Genomic DNA, 15,650 nt, shown 5'->3' with positions numbered 1-15,650 from the left:
AGCTGTCAGAGTACCTCCAGAGCTGTTCTGTGGCCTGCAGCGTGCTTTGGAAGGTGAATGAGCAGACAGCCCCAGCCACCTGTGTGACAACAAAAGGCAATCTGAATCCGAGGGCGCTTTCTCAGAGGATACACAAGTTGCACAGCTAGTCACAGCTCCAAGCTTGGCGAGATGCTATGCATTCTGAAGGGCAAATAACAAAACTTGGCATTTGAAACATCTGCAGTACCATAGCAGTGTCTCCTTTGGTGCTCTCTTCCCAGTGATCCAGAGAAACAAGGGTGGTGCAGAAAGAAAAATAGCCAAGGGTATTAAAGATGCTCTTGGATGCCAGAACAACAATCACTGAACACAATTCCTTCTTCTGTATTTTTAAGCTCTTCCTAAATAGAAGAGCCCTGTAATGCTTCAGATCTTTGTTACTTCTCTCCTCACACCGTATGCTGAGACTGGACAGCAGGTGTGTCAGAATACCCCAGCACAGCAGCCAGCTCAATTCTGAAGGCCTGGAACACAAAATCCTTTCTTTTCAGAATAAGTAAAGACTCAGGTAAACAAAGCCTACATTTAACCTCCTGTTCACTGCAGCAGCTGGAAACAAGTTCCTACAGACACTGCCCAGGTCACAGATTTCCAGTACCTTATCTAGATGTTAAGCTGCTCAGCAGAGCTCAAAGCTCTTTCCAGCAGGCTTTGCAGAATACCAGTTAGAACTGAGGCCACCGTCTAAGTAACAGAGTTCTGAAGCCAAAAGAGAATTCGTTTGTTAAAGCTGAGCTCCTATCAGACTGCATCTGTTAAAGCAAAATACCTGTACATATACACGTAGGTCACCCCAAAAGCAGCATCTCCTATTTATTTCCACAGGAACTACAACAGAAGAAAAGATTACGTATGGAACCTGCTTGGCTTTGGGGGGGAGGGAGGATGATCTCTAGAGCTCCCTTCCAGCCCCTGTAATTCTGTGACAGCTGTGATTAACTAACAGCACAGTAACATAAATACAGTCTAACTTAACGAGAAGAATAATTAACAGATTAGTTTTGTGCAGGAAAAACAACAGTGCTGTACTACAGGAAACATCACTTTACACAGTGCCTGGAGAATAAAGAGTAAAAGCTGTTCCAATTTTGCAGGGTACAAAACAGCAGTGCTATTTATCAGACAGACTAAAGCAGTTAGTGGTTTTCTCAGTTCTATACAGGATGTTTGAAATGTGCCTGATAATGCTTATTGATTCAGATTTAGGTACGAATTTTAGTAAGCGTGTTTGGGTCAGTGTTCATGGTAAGAACTGCAAAAAAAGAAATTAGACTTGAATTACACGAAGCAGCTTTATGCCCAAAGAAAATGTCACTTTTACAGCTTGAGAAAAAGCATCAGACTCAGCCCAAACAGGAAACAAAGCAAAACATCCCAACGTCCCCAAAAGTAAGAAATCTTGAAGACAGTCACATTTCATCTTGGCAAAACCTGCATGTTTGTGATTAGCCTGGTGTGGAGTTTACACACAAATCACAGTCTGGAAAAGTGAAATATTCCTTCTGTTAAGAAAGGAGCACTGGGAGGGCCTTCCAAAGCTCCAGGCCTTTGCTAGTTTTGCTACAATCCACAGTGCTACAACACAAGGGAGCAGTTACACTTCACACTCTGCAATACCTTCGGTGCCTTCATCCTAGCTGTTCTTTGGTCATTTCTCCACTATGACACAGGACCATGCAATCCCCCAGGCCTCGTTCCCAAATCCTTCCTGCTTTAAATAACTCACTGACATCTGCAGACACTGCTGTGCTGATTCTGGTGCTCGAAGCTGCTTATCCCTGTCGTTAGCTGTAATGAGATCACAGCCGTCTCCCCACACACGCTCAAGCAGCTCGGGCAGTTCAGTCAAAGGATGCAGAACAAGCAGCCCTTACCCTGTCTTAGTGCCCTGCCAGTATTGCTAAATTCACTTTGTGAAATGCTCGAAAACACTTTGATACCAACAGGTAATCTGAATTCAAGTTGATGTGCTGTTTTTAAATGGACAGCTTTAGGAAGGGGGAAATACAACTCACTATACAATACAAGGGGGAAAAAGAGCAACGTCACAGCAGAACGTAAGAGCTACACAACTGCTAGTCTTTAAATAAGCACCAAATCTGCTGCAAGTCAGCAGTGACAGACACAGGAGCATCTCCAGCAGAGCCACCATAACACTCCTCTCCCAGGAAGGCAGTTGTGGAGTTTGGCATCCTCGGTTGCACTTCAAGCCAGCAAACACCACAAGTTCCACAGCCCTGAGACCTCCTCACCAAAGAAGAGAGCTGTGCAACACAACCACTACCTAAAAACGGGGCCTCCTGAGGTCAGTCAAGCCTGGTGGTAAACAGATACTTATAACACAGTGCTACTGAGTCGTATCTTCGTCAATGAAGAACTGGTGGAAGACAGCAGCTATGCCAGAGCCTCTTCTAAATTCAGAAGAGCACAAAGTAGCCTCACAGCATGGAAGACCAACACATCAAGCTATTGTACTCCACCAAACTCAAAACAGGAAGGAGAGGGTAGGAAAAAAAAAAAAACAAAAACAAAAAAAGACAATAATCAAATCCTGAAATCAGTATTAAGGTAACACAGCTGCATTCAGCCACCAAAACGGCAAGAGTTGCTAATGCATGACAGATTCAGCTTCCAAAACCTGGCAGCTTAGTTCTTATCATAAAGAATTGTGTCATTTAATTGGTTACAAGTTAATAAATAGTGAGCCTTTCATTCCCAGTTAGTGCTTTTATGGGGATTCCTGTAGTTTCCTCTGAAAATAAGAGCATCCTTCCCAGAAACAATATCTACACATACATAAGGATGCAATTACAACACGAGAAGTATAAAAGCAAGCAACTGATTTTTCTTTGCATGATATTTAATGCGGCTGCATTTGTGCTCAGGGCAAAACAGAAAAGTTACCTTAGAGATGTTACCCAAACTCTCTCTGTTGAACAGTCACCGGGACGTGGAGCCAACCTCCTGCAACCAAGAGGGCGCGGGGTGCCAGAAGCGAGTCAGCCTGCAAAAGGTGGTATGGAAACAAGTTAAGGAGGAGCAGCTCAGCCCTTGTTTAGATCTTCACCTGCTTCGTCAATCCACAGCGTTTGAGATCACACCCTCCTTCAAGGCTGGGGCCTGAATTCAAAGCGAGCTCCTTTCAGGACACAAATCCTCTCACGTACCGATCAGGGCTCTGACAGCTGCTCTTAATTAATTTATAGGGGCCGCTGCCCCCCAAATGACTCCTCCAGCCATCAGCTGATCGTTACCAACCAGCAGGTGAAGCAAAAGAGAGCGCACACCCGCTCTTCATCTGGCCTGGTTCACAACACTGCGCTCCAATGGATATTAACCAAGAAAAAGCATGTATTAAATGGTGGCAGCTGACCAGGAACTGCTGCAGCCCCTAATACCAGGGAGGTAACTTCTGGCAAAGCAGCAAGACAGCTGGTGGAGGAGATAACCTTTCCAACTACAAAAGCTAAATCAGACACAGCTTATCTGTCAGAGCTCTGAACCATGCTTAGTAACATCCCGCCAGGACAGGCAAATTATATTCCAACTTTCTTTACTGCGTTTATCAGATTTGGTCGGCCCTGATCTTCTATTAATACAATTATGGCAGTTACGCCCATGCTGCCTTTAAACAGAACCAACTGCAGTCGTGCTAACAGTACTGTGGATATCGTGATACGGAGGCACCTTCTGATAGAGAACCTTATCTTCTTGTTCTGGAATAAGTGCTGGAACAGCTGCCCAGAGGGGCTGTGGATGCTCCATCCCTGGAGGTGTTCAAGGCCAGGCTGGATGGAGCCCTGGGCAGCCTGGTCTGGTATTAGCTATGGAGGTTGGTGGCCCTGCATGTGGCAGGGGGTTGGAGCTTGATGACGCTTGGGGTCCCTTCCAACTCAAGCCATTCTGTGATTCTCCCAAGAGAATGGGATAACATCATTCCTTGTAAGTGAAACTGATCACATACTGACAAGGGTTATGCAAAACAACAGCTTAAGCATGCAAAATAACAGTTTAAGCTTAGCATGCTTGTTTCACACAGTTATTGCCACTCAGAATACATATAGAAAATAAAAAGGCAAATAACCTGCTCCCAGGTACTACCTGCACCTGAAAGGAACTACATAGGAAGCACAAGCACCCCAACATGACAATTAGGAGAACTGCATCCATTAGAAAGCGCATCTACTAAACCAGCATGCTGGGAAAGCCAAAAATAACAGCTGCTGCCACATCAGAACAGCTAAAGCACTGTGTACAGGCAATGCCTGCAAAACAGAAACTAAGCAGCCATGCAGACACTTCCTCTTCCTCCCCCACCACCCTTATGACAGCAGCAACAAACCTGAGATTAAACACTTGCCAGCATCCTGCTCTGCATTCCTGTCACACCAGGAATACAAAAAGGAGACTGCCAGCTACTGCTATTCGCATCTGAAGGGTCCCTTCAGTTTACAACAAGTCATGTAAATAGTCAACCTGATTCTTGCAGAGGTTTCTGTCACATTTTCTTTGTTCTTTTCACTCCTTCCTCCAGCTCACCCATCTCAGTTCTCAGGAGGGAACTCCTTGCATTTCGTAGCCGTTCTTTCTCAAAGAAAGAAGCCAGAAATTACAGACATTCCTTTTAGCCAAGTCATACAGCACAGACACAGAGTAAGGGCCCTGCTGAACTGCCACACATCTGCAAACGTCACAGGTCAAGTTCAAACCTACACCCTGCCCAGCACCACAACTGGACTGACACTGCCAACAGGAGAGAAAAAACACTCAGGCTGCAGCTTCCTGCCAGCAATAACCTGCAGCCTTCCAACACTCTGCAGCCCAGCATCACCACTTAACTTCGCTGCGTGTATCAACCATCCTGAAGCTAACTGATGGTGGATGGATTGGGGGAACCTGGTGGCAGTGCGTTAAGTGCCTGGGTTATGGCCCAAAGAAGGTCTTCATCAGACACTCTACAGCTTCAACCAAGAGATGTGCCTGCTCAAGAGTAAAGGCCGTCCATATTGAGCTTCAGGCTGAACACCCGTGCTTCTTACTCGAAACACAACCCACGAGACAGCATGCTCCACCTCATAACCCACTCACCAGTTCCACGGCAACCTCGAGAAACAGACAAATAAACGAAGAGACATCTCAAACACAATCAAGGTCTATACAGGCCTCTGGTGATCTATTAAAGCAGGAGGCTGCAAGCAGATGGCCAGCAGGCAGCTCCCAGCCCGGGCAGGGCTCATCACCTCACGCTCATCGCGCTTCACAAGGTCACGTTTTCAGAGGTTAATAAATGTAATAAGTGCCACACGTGGGAGGAGGAACAAGAGAAGAAAACAGTAGGAAGCTTAGCATAGACAAGAATAGCATGGAACTGCATGATTAAGAACAAACTATAATGCTTGTCGGGGAGGCTAATTAGCTGATTAAGGCTGCGGGTACAACTTCAGCTAGGGCATTTTTTGACCAGAGTGCTTGCTACTTTAACCTTGACTTCACAATACTGGCAATGGAAACGCTCAGTTCTGTTGCCTTGTACAATCTGCCACTCGAGGGGGGATCCCCCAGTGCACATCTAATCTTGATTTTGCCCTCCAGCATATTTGGAAAATAAGGTCATGCCTGATATTGCCATCCTTATGATGAAGCAGATCATGCTACTACTCACAAAAGCAGGAGGAAAGAAGTTTGGTCAGGGTGAATGTCTTTAGTTCCCTGGTCAAACTGGTAAGGCACAAACAGCAGGGAGAGGGCATGACCCTCCTCCTGTTGGCTGCAGGCTCTAATTATATGAGCTCAAAGCAATAGGAGCTACGTGGAGAAGGTGGCACAAATTCCCAGTGACTAGAAGCAGATCCTAGAAACCTCTCTCATCTCACCAGTGATTCACGCTCACTTGCTCTTTTTCAACATCAAAAACACACAAAACTGCCATGAGGGACTTGCTGGATATCCAGAGCATCAACCATCCAAGGAAAAACATGTGCTCAGAAGAGGCCCCTATCCTTCCCAGTCCTATGGTCTTCAGAGATTCCACATACAACACTGCATATACTGACTTCTGCCTCAGGGAGCCAAAGCTCACTGCCCCTGCTCTACCTGAAGTCCTTATTGGATAGGAAGCAGAGGCCACACCATGAAAAGGACACACCAAGTCAGCCCCATAGGCTCTAACCAGAATGGAACAGGTTGCTCATTCAAACACCTGGAAACGTTTGTGGTGAAAAAGCTAGGATGAGAATGAAATACTTCCTAAAGCTACTGGATGAAAATTTAGCAATAGGAAAATTCAAAAGACAGAAAACATGAGCTTTATGCAGTTGACACATCAGCCCAGTGATGTCTTGGTACATAATGAGTTCACACTTAATCTTTTCAAAGTGCACCACTGCTTCCAGCTCTAAAATAGGGCACTTACCCCAGGGCAGTGCTAAGCTAACAGGGAAACACCCCTCAACCTCAGTGACAAGGAACTGTTACGTAGGATTACGATGTCCCACAGTAGGCCTGTTTAGGTTAACAGTGATGACACCTAACAAATGATGCATCCAATTCTAAATCAAGCTCCTGACAGGCTTTCAGGAAAAGGCAGCTTGCCCAAAGCCTCAGCCCAGCAACGTACATCCAGAATAGAGTATTCTTCTACCTTGAAGCCCTGACCGTTAGCACACAGATCAGTCATCTGGTCAGACACGTTGCTTCAACAGATAAAGATGTTACAGTGCAGTTCTTTGTTAGACATGCCGCCAGCCAACCCGACACAGCCCAGCCAAGAGATGCACACCACTACGGCATCATACAGCGCTCCGTTAGCAAAGCCCAGCCCCGGGATTCAGAAACACCGAGCTGGGACAGCCGGCTGTGAAGGGAAGAAAGCAGAAACACGCAGGACGGGCCGGCATGACAAAAGCAGCACACAGTGAAGCACGCCGTTGGGGGCTTTGCTGATTCAGAGCTCTAAGATGGAGGGGCACGGAGCCTCGCAGCAGCTCGGATACAAAACCGAGCCCATCCCAGCCGCGCTCACACACACACACACACACGCGCACTGGGCACGGCGGCCGCTCAGACTCGCGGATCCCCGAGCACAGCCGGGGCAGCGCCGGCTCGACGGGAGGAGCGCTCAGCTCGCTGCCCGCGCCGCTCCCTCACCATGCCGCTCTCATGGCACCGCCGCGCTCCGAGGGCTCCTCGCCGCACGCAGCCTCTGCAGAAGGAAGGGCACAGAGGGAGGGCCGCTAGGGCTGCCGCCGGGCTCGCCGCACGCCGGGATCCCCCGACCTCCAGCCCCAGACAGACCCGGACAGGCTCCTCCCGCCGCGCCCGGACCCCCACCCCTCCCCGCTCATCCTCCACGCCGCCGCGCCGCTCCCCCCGTCCCATTCCAACCCGTCCCGTTCCAACCCATCCCACCCCATTCCCTCCCCTTTGTCCTCGCGGGGCTGCGCTCCGTGTCCGGCCCTCAGCTCAGCCCGCCTCGCTCACCGGGGCGGCTCCGCCTGCCCGGCCGGGGGCTGGCAACCCCGAGCCCCCAGCGCCGCCGCCCGCTCCCCGCCGTTCGAATCAACAACAAGATGGCGGCCGCCGAGGGGGCGGACCCCAGGGGCGCGCCGTCATAGCAACCGCGCCGTCCAACGCCCGCCCCGCCGCGCTCTGCGGCAATCAGCAGCCGAGCCCCTCCCGCCGGGGCCGAAGCTGGCGCGTTGATAGGTCGGAACAGACGTCAATCAAGCCTAAAACCGCCCCGCCCCTTTCCGAGTGCGGACCGCCTCCGGATGGCCGCGCACGTTAGGCACACGTGACACACCCCGACGGCCCGCCTCCCCGCAGGGTGCGCCGTCTCATTGGCCACCAGTGGGAGGACGCCAGACCAATGGGCGCTGCGCAGCGAGCGCGGGCCGCGGTGGGAGCCCATCTGTGGGCACGGCCCGAGGCGCGGAGCGCGGCCCCGCGGGAGGACGGCCGTCCGGGCACAGTACCGCCCCGTGGCCGCGCCTCGGTTCTGCCCTCTCGGCTCCCACCCGGCTCCGCTCGAGGCGCCGACCTCCCCCGCTTCCCCAGGGCGCCCCGCGGCAGTGACGGCGCGGTGCGCGGTCCGTGCACTGTTTAATGTCTGCGCCCCGCGTACGGCGGGCGCTCGGGATCCTCGTCCCGCGTGGGGTGCTCAGATCCAGCGCCGTGCCCCGGTGACGCTGTTGAACAGATAGTCCCTGCCGGTCCCTGCGGGGGGAGCGGCGCTCAGCCCGTGCCCTCGGCCCCGTCCTCTCACCCGGGGCGCGGCGCTCACGTGGGTCGTGCGCGCGGCCGTCGAAGGGCTGCGGTGCCGAGAGGGACGGGCTGCGGGCGGCGGGGCGGCTCCGCTCCTCCTCGCGGGCGCTGCTCTGCGCTGCCGCGTCCCGGGAGCTGCGAGGGAAATGGGGGGGAAGGGAGGGCGCTCCTCACCCGGGAGCGCGGGTCCCGCCGGACGGCACCCCGGGTGGCTCCGAGCCATGCGTGTCACCCAGAGGCTGCTCCCGCGCTCCCGGCTCCGTGCCCATCCGTGACGTCGCGTAGCGCTGGGTTATGTAGCTGTAGACGGCCGTCGGCCACCCCGACGGCTGATGTGGCTCCTTGTCGCTATACGGGTGCCTGCTGTGGGCTGGGATGGCTCTGCCGCCCCTCAGGCTCTCCCTCCACAGCCTTTCAAAGCTCCTTGTCACTCCTTTCTCCAGCCGGCATCAGGAACAACCCTCGCGTTGCGCTGTGCCACCCTGCACAGTTTCTGCCCCCAGCCTGCCCACTGGCACAGCCATTCCCTGGTAAAACCGCCATCCCTGCACTCGTTGCTCCGTGCCCTTACTCTAAAGCAGAGGCTGCTCCTCAGAGCAACTCCCTGGTGACATCAGCATCCCCTCCCCAAGTGCCACATCTCCCCGCACAGCTGCAGGGACACCACGGGAGCCTTCACCACTGCCCAGCACCCACCTCTCACTCAGAAGCACCTTGCTGGGGTTTCGGCTGCTGCAGGAAGAACAGAAAGCAGCCCTGAGCCACCACCTCACTGTGCTGTGCCATGCTGCGGGCTGGGGCTCACCTGCGCAGCACACTGTGTGCCACACAGCACAGGCTGGCCAGGAACAGGGCGCTGGTTGCAGTCAGCACTGCCACAAACCAAGCTGGTGGGAGCCAAGTCAGCACCGTCCGCCTGACCACCAGTGGCTCCTTCTGCAGCGTCTGCAGAAGCAGAGGTGAGGGGCCAGGTGGTGTCCCAGCCTGAGGCACCCGGGCCATGGGAGGCTGCTCACCGTGTGCAAGGTGGTGGTGCTGGGTGGCACTGGGGTGCTGCGGGGTGTGACGTGCACCACCAGTGCCAGCACGGTGCTGCGGCGTGGGGACCCACTGCTGCCCCACACCTCCACCAGCAGCACGAACGTGCGGGGCTCAGCCAGGCCGGTGGGGATGTAGGATAGCATGCTCCCCTCCTGCCGAAAGTGCCCATCCTCATTGCCTGCATAGGAGGGTCTGCTCAGCACCTCGGCCGTGCTGAAGAGACAAGTCACAGTGCTTGGCTGTTCCTCACCTCCGACAATGGCATAGGACAGCGTGGTGCCCTCTGGGTCCCCACTGCACACCAGGTGGGTGACAGGCTGCCGGCTGCCTGTCCCAGCTGTGATTCTCAGCTCCTGCACCTCCGGGTTGCACAGTGGTGCCCGTTGAGGCATGGCCTGCCGGGAGCAGAGGTGGCTCAGCTCCATCCCACCCGGTCCCCGTGGGTACCTCCAGCCCAGAGCCACCCCTGGGACAGCCACAGGGACGCAGCACAGCGTCCTGCACCGGTGGCACCCCGGCATCACGCTCACACCTGCAGGCGCACGGCCACATCACACAGGCGGCTCCTCCGGTTCAATGGGTCCAGATCATTGTGGGTGTCCGTCAGCCGCACCGTCAGCCGGTAGCCAGCGCGCCGCGGGGGGGCGAGGGGCCCCACCACACGGATCTCACCTGTGGGGCCGTGTGAGCTCTCTGGCACCCGTGGGTGCTGTGAGGCAGGGGAAGGGCTGGGCACTCACCGGTGCGTGCATCGATGGAGAAGGGCTGTGCAGGGCCAGTGCCCCCCTCCAGGCTGTACTCGAGGCTGTCCGGTGGGCGGTCACGGTCAGTGCCAACCACGCGCCCCACGATGCTGCCAAAAGGTGCTGTCTCTGACACGGTGAAGATGATGCCATTGGGGCACTCCGGTGTGAATTCGTTGACGGGTATCACTGTCACGAGCACGGGTATGCGGGCTGCACAGCACACAGCAGCTCAGCTGCGCTGGCACCATCCCATGGCCCACACTGCACTGGGCACGCTGCATAAGGACACTGGGATGGTGCCACACTGGTGCCCTAGGGGTTGGGCATCACTGGGGCCACAGGAGAGGAGCATTTCCTCCGCTGTGTGTTGGTTTAGGGGTCAAAGGGAGCTTTGCACATCTCTACTTTGACCTTCCCCAGGGCGAAGGGGACAAAGGGCACAGGGTGCAGGGGATATGGGCACTCACTGCTCCTCAGAGGCTGTCCCCCGGCTGTCACCACGATGGTGGCCTTCAGCTGGAAGCCCATAGCAGCCATTGCCTCGGTGTCATAGTCCAGAGTGGTGTTGACCTGCCAAGCCATGGTGTCCTGTAGTGCTGGGCATCCCCCAGAGCCACAGCCTGCCATGCCGCTGGGTGCTAGAAGGACCCTGCTCCCCCAGTGGGGGCTCACCAGCTCTGGCCCCACACACCTTCAGCTGTGGCCCCTCCATGTGGAAGTGGGAACGAGAGCCTGGTGGCCCCTCCAGCATGTAATGCAGGGACCCGTCATCGCCAGCAGGGTCAGTGCACCTCATTGTCACCAGCGTGCTGCCAGGGGACAAGGTCTCACGCACCTGGGACCTGTGTGGGAGTGGCTGCTGCTCAGCTCCACTTCCCAAGCACTGTGGAGCATCACCCTCAAAACCCTTGAACCATACACATAGAGGGCTGGCACACAGGATGGTGCCTGCTGGTCTGTCCCCCTCACGGTGACATTGAGCACGATGGTGTCCTGGTCAGAGGGCTGCAGCGCGTTGTATGCCTGGATGAGGAGCTGTGCACCGGCCACCTCCAGCCGACGCGTGCTGCGGATCTCACCCGTCACTGCAGGAGGTGGCACAGCCTTGAGCCGAGCACAGGGCTGGGGACAGGGCAGCCACGGGGACCCTGCCACCATGCTCACTTTCATCGATGGTGAAGAGCACTGGTGACGTGGGAGCAAGGATGGCGTAGCGGATGTTGGCCCCGCTGGCACGGACCTGCGTGACCACTACCAAGGGGCCAATGCCCTCCGGCACCACCACGTCCTGCTGCGGAGCACTGCGGGCACAGCGGGCAGTGTGGCACAGCCTGGTGCTACCAGCACCCCCACCCACCCAGCCTCACTCACAGGATGGTGACACGGGGATGGCGCGATGGCAGCACTTCCACCGTCACGACCCCACTGCAGTTCTGCCCATGCAGATCCATCACCTCTATCTCCAGCCTGAACGTCTGCGAGCAGCACAGGGGTGGCTGTGAGACAGCCAGGAGTGACACTGCCATCAGGGATGGGGATGGAGATGGGGACAGGAATGAGGACTGGGATAGCGATGGAATTGGAGGATAGGGATAGGATGGAGGCAAGGATGGAAATGGGGTGGGGTCAATAATGAAGGAGGAGACAGGCATAGAAATGGGGAGGGAAACGGGGAAGGATAGGGACAGGGATAGAGGCAAAGACTGGGGATGGAGAAGGCCACAAATAGGGCTTGGGTTAGGAATAGGAATGAGAGTAGGGATGAGGATGAGGAGACTGGCATGGGGATGGGAACAGGGATAGGGATGAGGATGAAGTCAGGAACGCAAATAGGGGCAGGGATGGGATACAGAAGGGGACAGAAGTTGGAGGTATGGACAGCAAGAGGAGAGCTGAGCACTACTGGGTCTGCCTGAGGGGACCAGGACACAGGGCTGTGTGTGGTGCCAAAGAGGCGGTGACAGTGCTGTCAGAGTGGGGACTCGTGCCCACCTGGGTGTCCTTGCTGGGGCTGAAGCCACCATCAGGCGCCAGCACCAGGCCCTGATGGGTCAGCGTGAGTGGCGTGCCACTATTTCTGAGCTGGAACTGTCAGAGGAGAGATGAGAATTCCATCCCTGCGCCTGGCTGTCCCCAGGGTCTGCTCCCTTTGGGAGGCTGTGGGACACGGCACAGCTGGCACTCACCATCAGCCCACCCGGTGGCTGCGCCTGCACCGCATACAGGGGCGCACGGGGTGCCACGCCTGCTGACACCCGCACCACGTCGCCACCAGTGCTGGCAAACGGGAAGCCACAGCGCAGCGCCTGCCCCGATGTCACCCGCACAAACAGCTGCCCCGTCACCTCCTGCTCGCCAGGACAGGCAGCGCGCAGCACCAGCGCGTACCAGTTCACCCGGTGGGCATCGAGCTCTGCGCCGGCACGCAGCGTCACCTGTGTGGGGACACGGTGCTCAGTGGAGGCACGCTGCTCAGCAGGGCGCCACGCGCTCCAGCCCTGCTCCCTGCCCCCCAGCCGTACCTCCGCCCTAAATGAGGAAGCAGGCACGCCATCGGCACTGATCGCAACGGGGTTGAAGGGGTGGCTGGGATCGGCGTTGCGTGGGGTGACATTGGAGCCCACGGGGACAGAGGACTCGACGCGCTGCAGCGTGACTTGGGGGCTGCTGCTGGCATTGCTGCAGGACGCAGCCACCTCGGCCACGCGGGCGCCCGGTGCAGCGTCCTCACTCAGTGTCACTATGCGCGGCAGGTCGGGCAGGGCTGGCGGGACACCCCAGGATTGGCCTCGTGTGGCCGCTGCCACCAGCAGCTCGCACGGCTGTGTCAGGGAACTGGGTCCTGTCCCCATGGGGGTACGGGTGGCCCCGCCGCTCTTACCTGCCGACTTTACAAAGGTCCCTGCAAAGAGCAGAGTGTCACTGCAGCCTGCCAGGCTGTCCCTGCAGTGCCCCAAGGGTGCCTCGGAGACGTCCCCAAGATACCCCAGATGTGTCCCAGACTCTGAAGATGCCACCCCCTGTGCCTATCCTGGGGTGGGTACCCGGGGGCACCCGGGGCACCCCGTTTCCCGTCCCTCTTTTAGTTCCTTTGGGCGCCCTTGAACCTCAGGGTGCCTACCTGGGGCATGGAGGAGGAGGAGGAGGAAGGTGAGGTGTCCGTACGTGCCCATGGCTTGGCAGCTGTTTGGGACAAGCCGGAGCGCGTTGCCACGGGAGTCGGGCACCACCCATGCCCGGCGTCACGCCGGTCACCGCGGCTCCCAGCCCAGCCCCGGGGTGAGAGGGGGTCAGGTCACGGCCCTGCTGAGGCCGCCGATCCACGCCGCGCCTCGGGAACCGGCAGAATTACCGGGTGGCTAATTGTAAACCTTCATTAGCAAACTAGAGCGGCTAATAGCCGGCAATTAACAGGCGCTGGCGGAGCGCGGGCGGGCGGAGGGTCTCCGCTCCCCTCCCGCTCGGAGCCCGGCGCCCGTAACGGGGCCGCCTCGCCCCGCGGGTCGTGTCCGGGCGCGCCGAGCGGGGCCCCGGGGCGGCGGGCGAGGCGGGGCGGTGCCGGTGCCGGTACGGCCCGAGCTCACGTTACGGCGGTCCCATTGGCTGCGGCAGGCGGGGCGGCGCCGCGGCGGGAGGCGGCGGGCAGGGCCGGGACTGAGCCGCGCTCCGCTGCTCCGCGGGGCCGCGGCCGCTCCGGCACCGGCACCGGCACCGGGAGCGGGGCCGGGCCGGGGATGCACAGCGCCCGTCTGGACGGCGGCCTCGGGCAGCGCCGCGTCGAGCCGGTGAGTGCCGCGGGGTGCGGGAGGACGGACGGGTCGCGGCGTGTCGGGGCGCGGGGCCGCGAGTGACATCAGCGCGGTGACATCACGCGTGGGAGCACCGCGCGCGGGACGCGGGGCGCGGGCGGGGGGCGCGAGGCCGGAGGGGAACGAGCGGCGAGCTGTCAGCCGCGGCCCCGACCCGAGCGGCACCGGGAACCGCGGAGCCCCTCCCGCCCCGCGCCCTCCCAGCGCCCCACGGCCCCCGCGGGACAGGGTGGTGCGGGGCGGTGGCGCGGCGCCAGCTGGGACCGGGGAGGGGGAGAAGGGAGAGGGACGTGGGGACAGGGGAGAAGGGACGGGGCGCTGCTGCGGGCGGTGGGACAGGACGCTGAGCGGGCCGCCCTGCGCGCTCGGCTTTCCGCGAGAGGGAAGCGGACGTAACAGCCAGCTTTTGGGCTCAGACAATAGGAATTCAAGAAAGAGGAGCGGCCCGGCCGCGGGGACGGGGCTCTCCTTCCGCTGCCGCTCGGCAGCGCTCCCCGTTCCCTCGCCGCTCCTCAGCCCCGCGCGGTCGGGGTGCGCCGAGCCCGGGGCGAGCGGGCCCGACGGGCACCCGGCGTCCCCGAGAGGAAGGCCCTCCCTGGGGACGTCGCCCCGTCCCGTCCCACCGATCGGGGCGCCCCGTGGCAGTGAGGGGCCGGGGCGGGGGCGCGGGGCTGCTACGTGCCTCGGCCCCGTGTCACTTCCCGCAGGCACGGCCGGGCTGGGCGCCGCGCGCTCTCTGACATGCCGCCGCACGCCGGCCGGGGCTGCGGGAAAGCGGAGCCCGGGGCCGCGGGCGAGCCGAGACCTGCGCCCGCCGCCGGCCCGACGCTGAGCCGCCCTCTCCCCGCAGCGCTGCCGCCGGGAGCACATGCCCGGCACGCGGCCGGCCGAACGCGACCCCCTCCCCGCGCCCCGCCGCCCCGCCTCGGCCTGCGGCGAGGAGGAGCAGGGGGGCCCGGCCGCCCGCTCGCCCCCCGCCAGCGTGCGCAGCCTGGAGTGCGACTCGGGCTACTCGGAGGCGTCGGGGGGCACGTGGCGCGAGGACGAAGCGCCGGTGCTGCGGCGGCACCCCCCGCCCTGCCAGCGTGCACACCGACTCTCCGCCGGCACCCCCGCGCCCGCCCCCGCCCGCCGCGCCCGCCCCAAATCCACGTCGGACGCCTGCCTGGAGCAGTGGCGGGCGCTCGAGCCGGCCGACGGGAGGGACTGGACGGTGTCGCTGCTGTCGCAGAGCCGCAACCGGCAGCCTCTGGTGCTGGGGGACAACTGCTTCGCCGACCTGGTGGAGAACTGGATGGACCTGCCCGAGGTGGGCGCCGAGCCCCGCCGTCGACCGCCCGCCGAGTCCTCGCGCCGCTTGGGCAAACCGCCCGCCTTCCTGCTCAGCCTCTCGGGCAACGTGCGCCGCAAGCTGGCCAGCATGGCCCGGCCCCGCGCCGCAGAGGGAGCCCGGCCGGGGGGCCGCGACCCCGCCAAGCGCCTGTCGTGCCCGCTGGGGCTGGGCGGGCAGCCCAAGGGAGCCTGCTTCCACCAGTCCCACAGCAACATCGCCCAGCTGGCCACGGACTTCCACCGCTTCACTGCCCTCATGAACAGCCGCAGCCGCCAGCCCATCATCTGCAACGACGTCATCGGCTACATCTAGCCCCGCCACCCCCTCCCCGCTGTAAATAAACCCCCGTTTTGTACGAAACGGACGCACGGCAGCCTTTGTGGGGCGCAGCGCCGGCAGAGGTGCGACGCAGTGAGC

The 15,650-nt window shown here is 59.1% G+C and overlaps 3 protein-coding genes across 7 annotated transcripts in view; 1 reads left to right on the top strand and 2 right to left on the bottom strand.

Moving 5' to 3' along the window:
• The window catches only part of IP6K1 (inositol hexakisphosphate kinase 1), a 35,554-nt gene extending 27,912 nt beyond the window's left edge, over positions 1-7,642 (bottom strand). Inside the window, exons 1-3 of one of the 3 annotated variants that reach the window (XM_052678309.1) lie at positions 7,522-7,621; positions 7,189-7,243; positions 2,947-3,046 (exon numbers count right to left, since the gene is read on the bottom strand). The gene's annotated coding sequence lies outside the window, so the exon portion shown is untranslated. Of the gene's footprint in view, positions 1-2,946; positions 3,047-7,188; positions 7,244-7,521 lie in introns of all 3 variants that reach the window. The other 2 variants (XM_052678307.1, XM_052678308.1) reach the window with 2 other exon arrangements.
• Positions 7,643-8,125: 483 nt separating this feature from the next.
• CDHR4 (cadherin related family member 4) lies at positions 8,126-13,557 on the bottom strand. Of its 3 annotated transcripts, XM_052678939.1 has the most exons (18): positions 13,213-13,557; positions 12,973-12,993; positions 12,614-12,855; positions 12,278-12,526; positions 12,084-12,179; positions 11,463-11,566; positions 11,256-11,392; positions 11,011-11,176; positions 10,783-10,933; positions 10,559-10,661; positions 10,086-10,301; positions 9,878-10,017; positions 9,596-9,740; positions 9,321-9,523; positions 9,110-9,249; positions 9,001-9,036; positions 8,324-8,439; positions 8,126-8,256 (listed from the first exon to the last, which is right to left on the bottom strand). In XM_052678939.1, the coding sequence occupies exons 1-18, from the start codon at positions 13,262-13,264 to the stop codon at positions 8,201-8,203; spliced, it is 2,373 nt and encodes a 790-aa protein (XP_052534899.1). In that variant the 5' UTR covers positions 13,265-13,557; the 3' UTR covers positions 8,126-8,200. The 3 variants fall into 3 exon arrangements, with proteins under 3 accessions (XP_052534899.1, XP_052534897.1, XP_052534898.1); XM_052678937.1 differs by having other exon boundaries at positions 12,614-12,993; XM_052678938.1 differs by lacking the exons at positions 8,126-8,256; positions 8,324-8,439 and having other exon boundaries at positions 8,446-9,033; positions 12,614-12,993.
• A 176-nt stretch (positions 13,558-13,733) lies between these two features.
• INKA1 (inka box actin regulator 1) lies at positions 13,734-15,593 on the top strand. Its single transcript, XM_052678749.1, has 2 exons — positions 13,734-13,876; positions 14,751-15,593. The coding sequence occupies exons 1-2, from the start codon at positions 13,826-13,828 to the stop codon at positions 15,543-15,545; spliced, it is 846 nt and encodes a 281-aa protein (XP_052534709.1). The 5' UTR covers positions 13,734-13,825; the 3' UTR covers positions 15,546-15,593.
• Positions 15,594-15,650: the final 57 nt, after the last annotated feature.

This window comes from Tympanuchus pallidicinctus, unplaced genomic scaffold, assembly GCF_026119805.1.
Source record: "Tympanuchus pallidicinctus isolate F22 unplaced genomic scaffold, pur_lepc_1.0 scaffold17, whole genome shotgun sequence".
Taxonomy (NCBI): domain Eukaryota; kingdom Metazoa; phylum Chordata; class Aves; order Galliformes; family Phasianidae; genus Tympanuchus; species Tympanuchus pallidicinctus.
The sequence above is the reverse complement of the archived record's forward strand: the minus strand, read 5'-3'. Positions and strand labels throughout refer to the sequence as shown.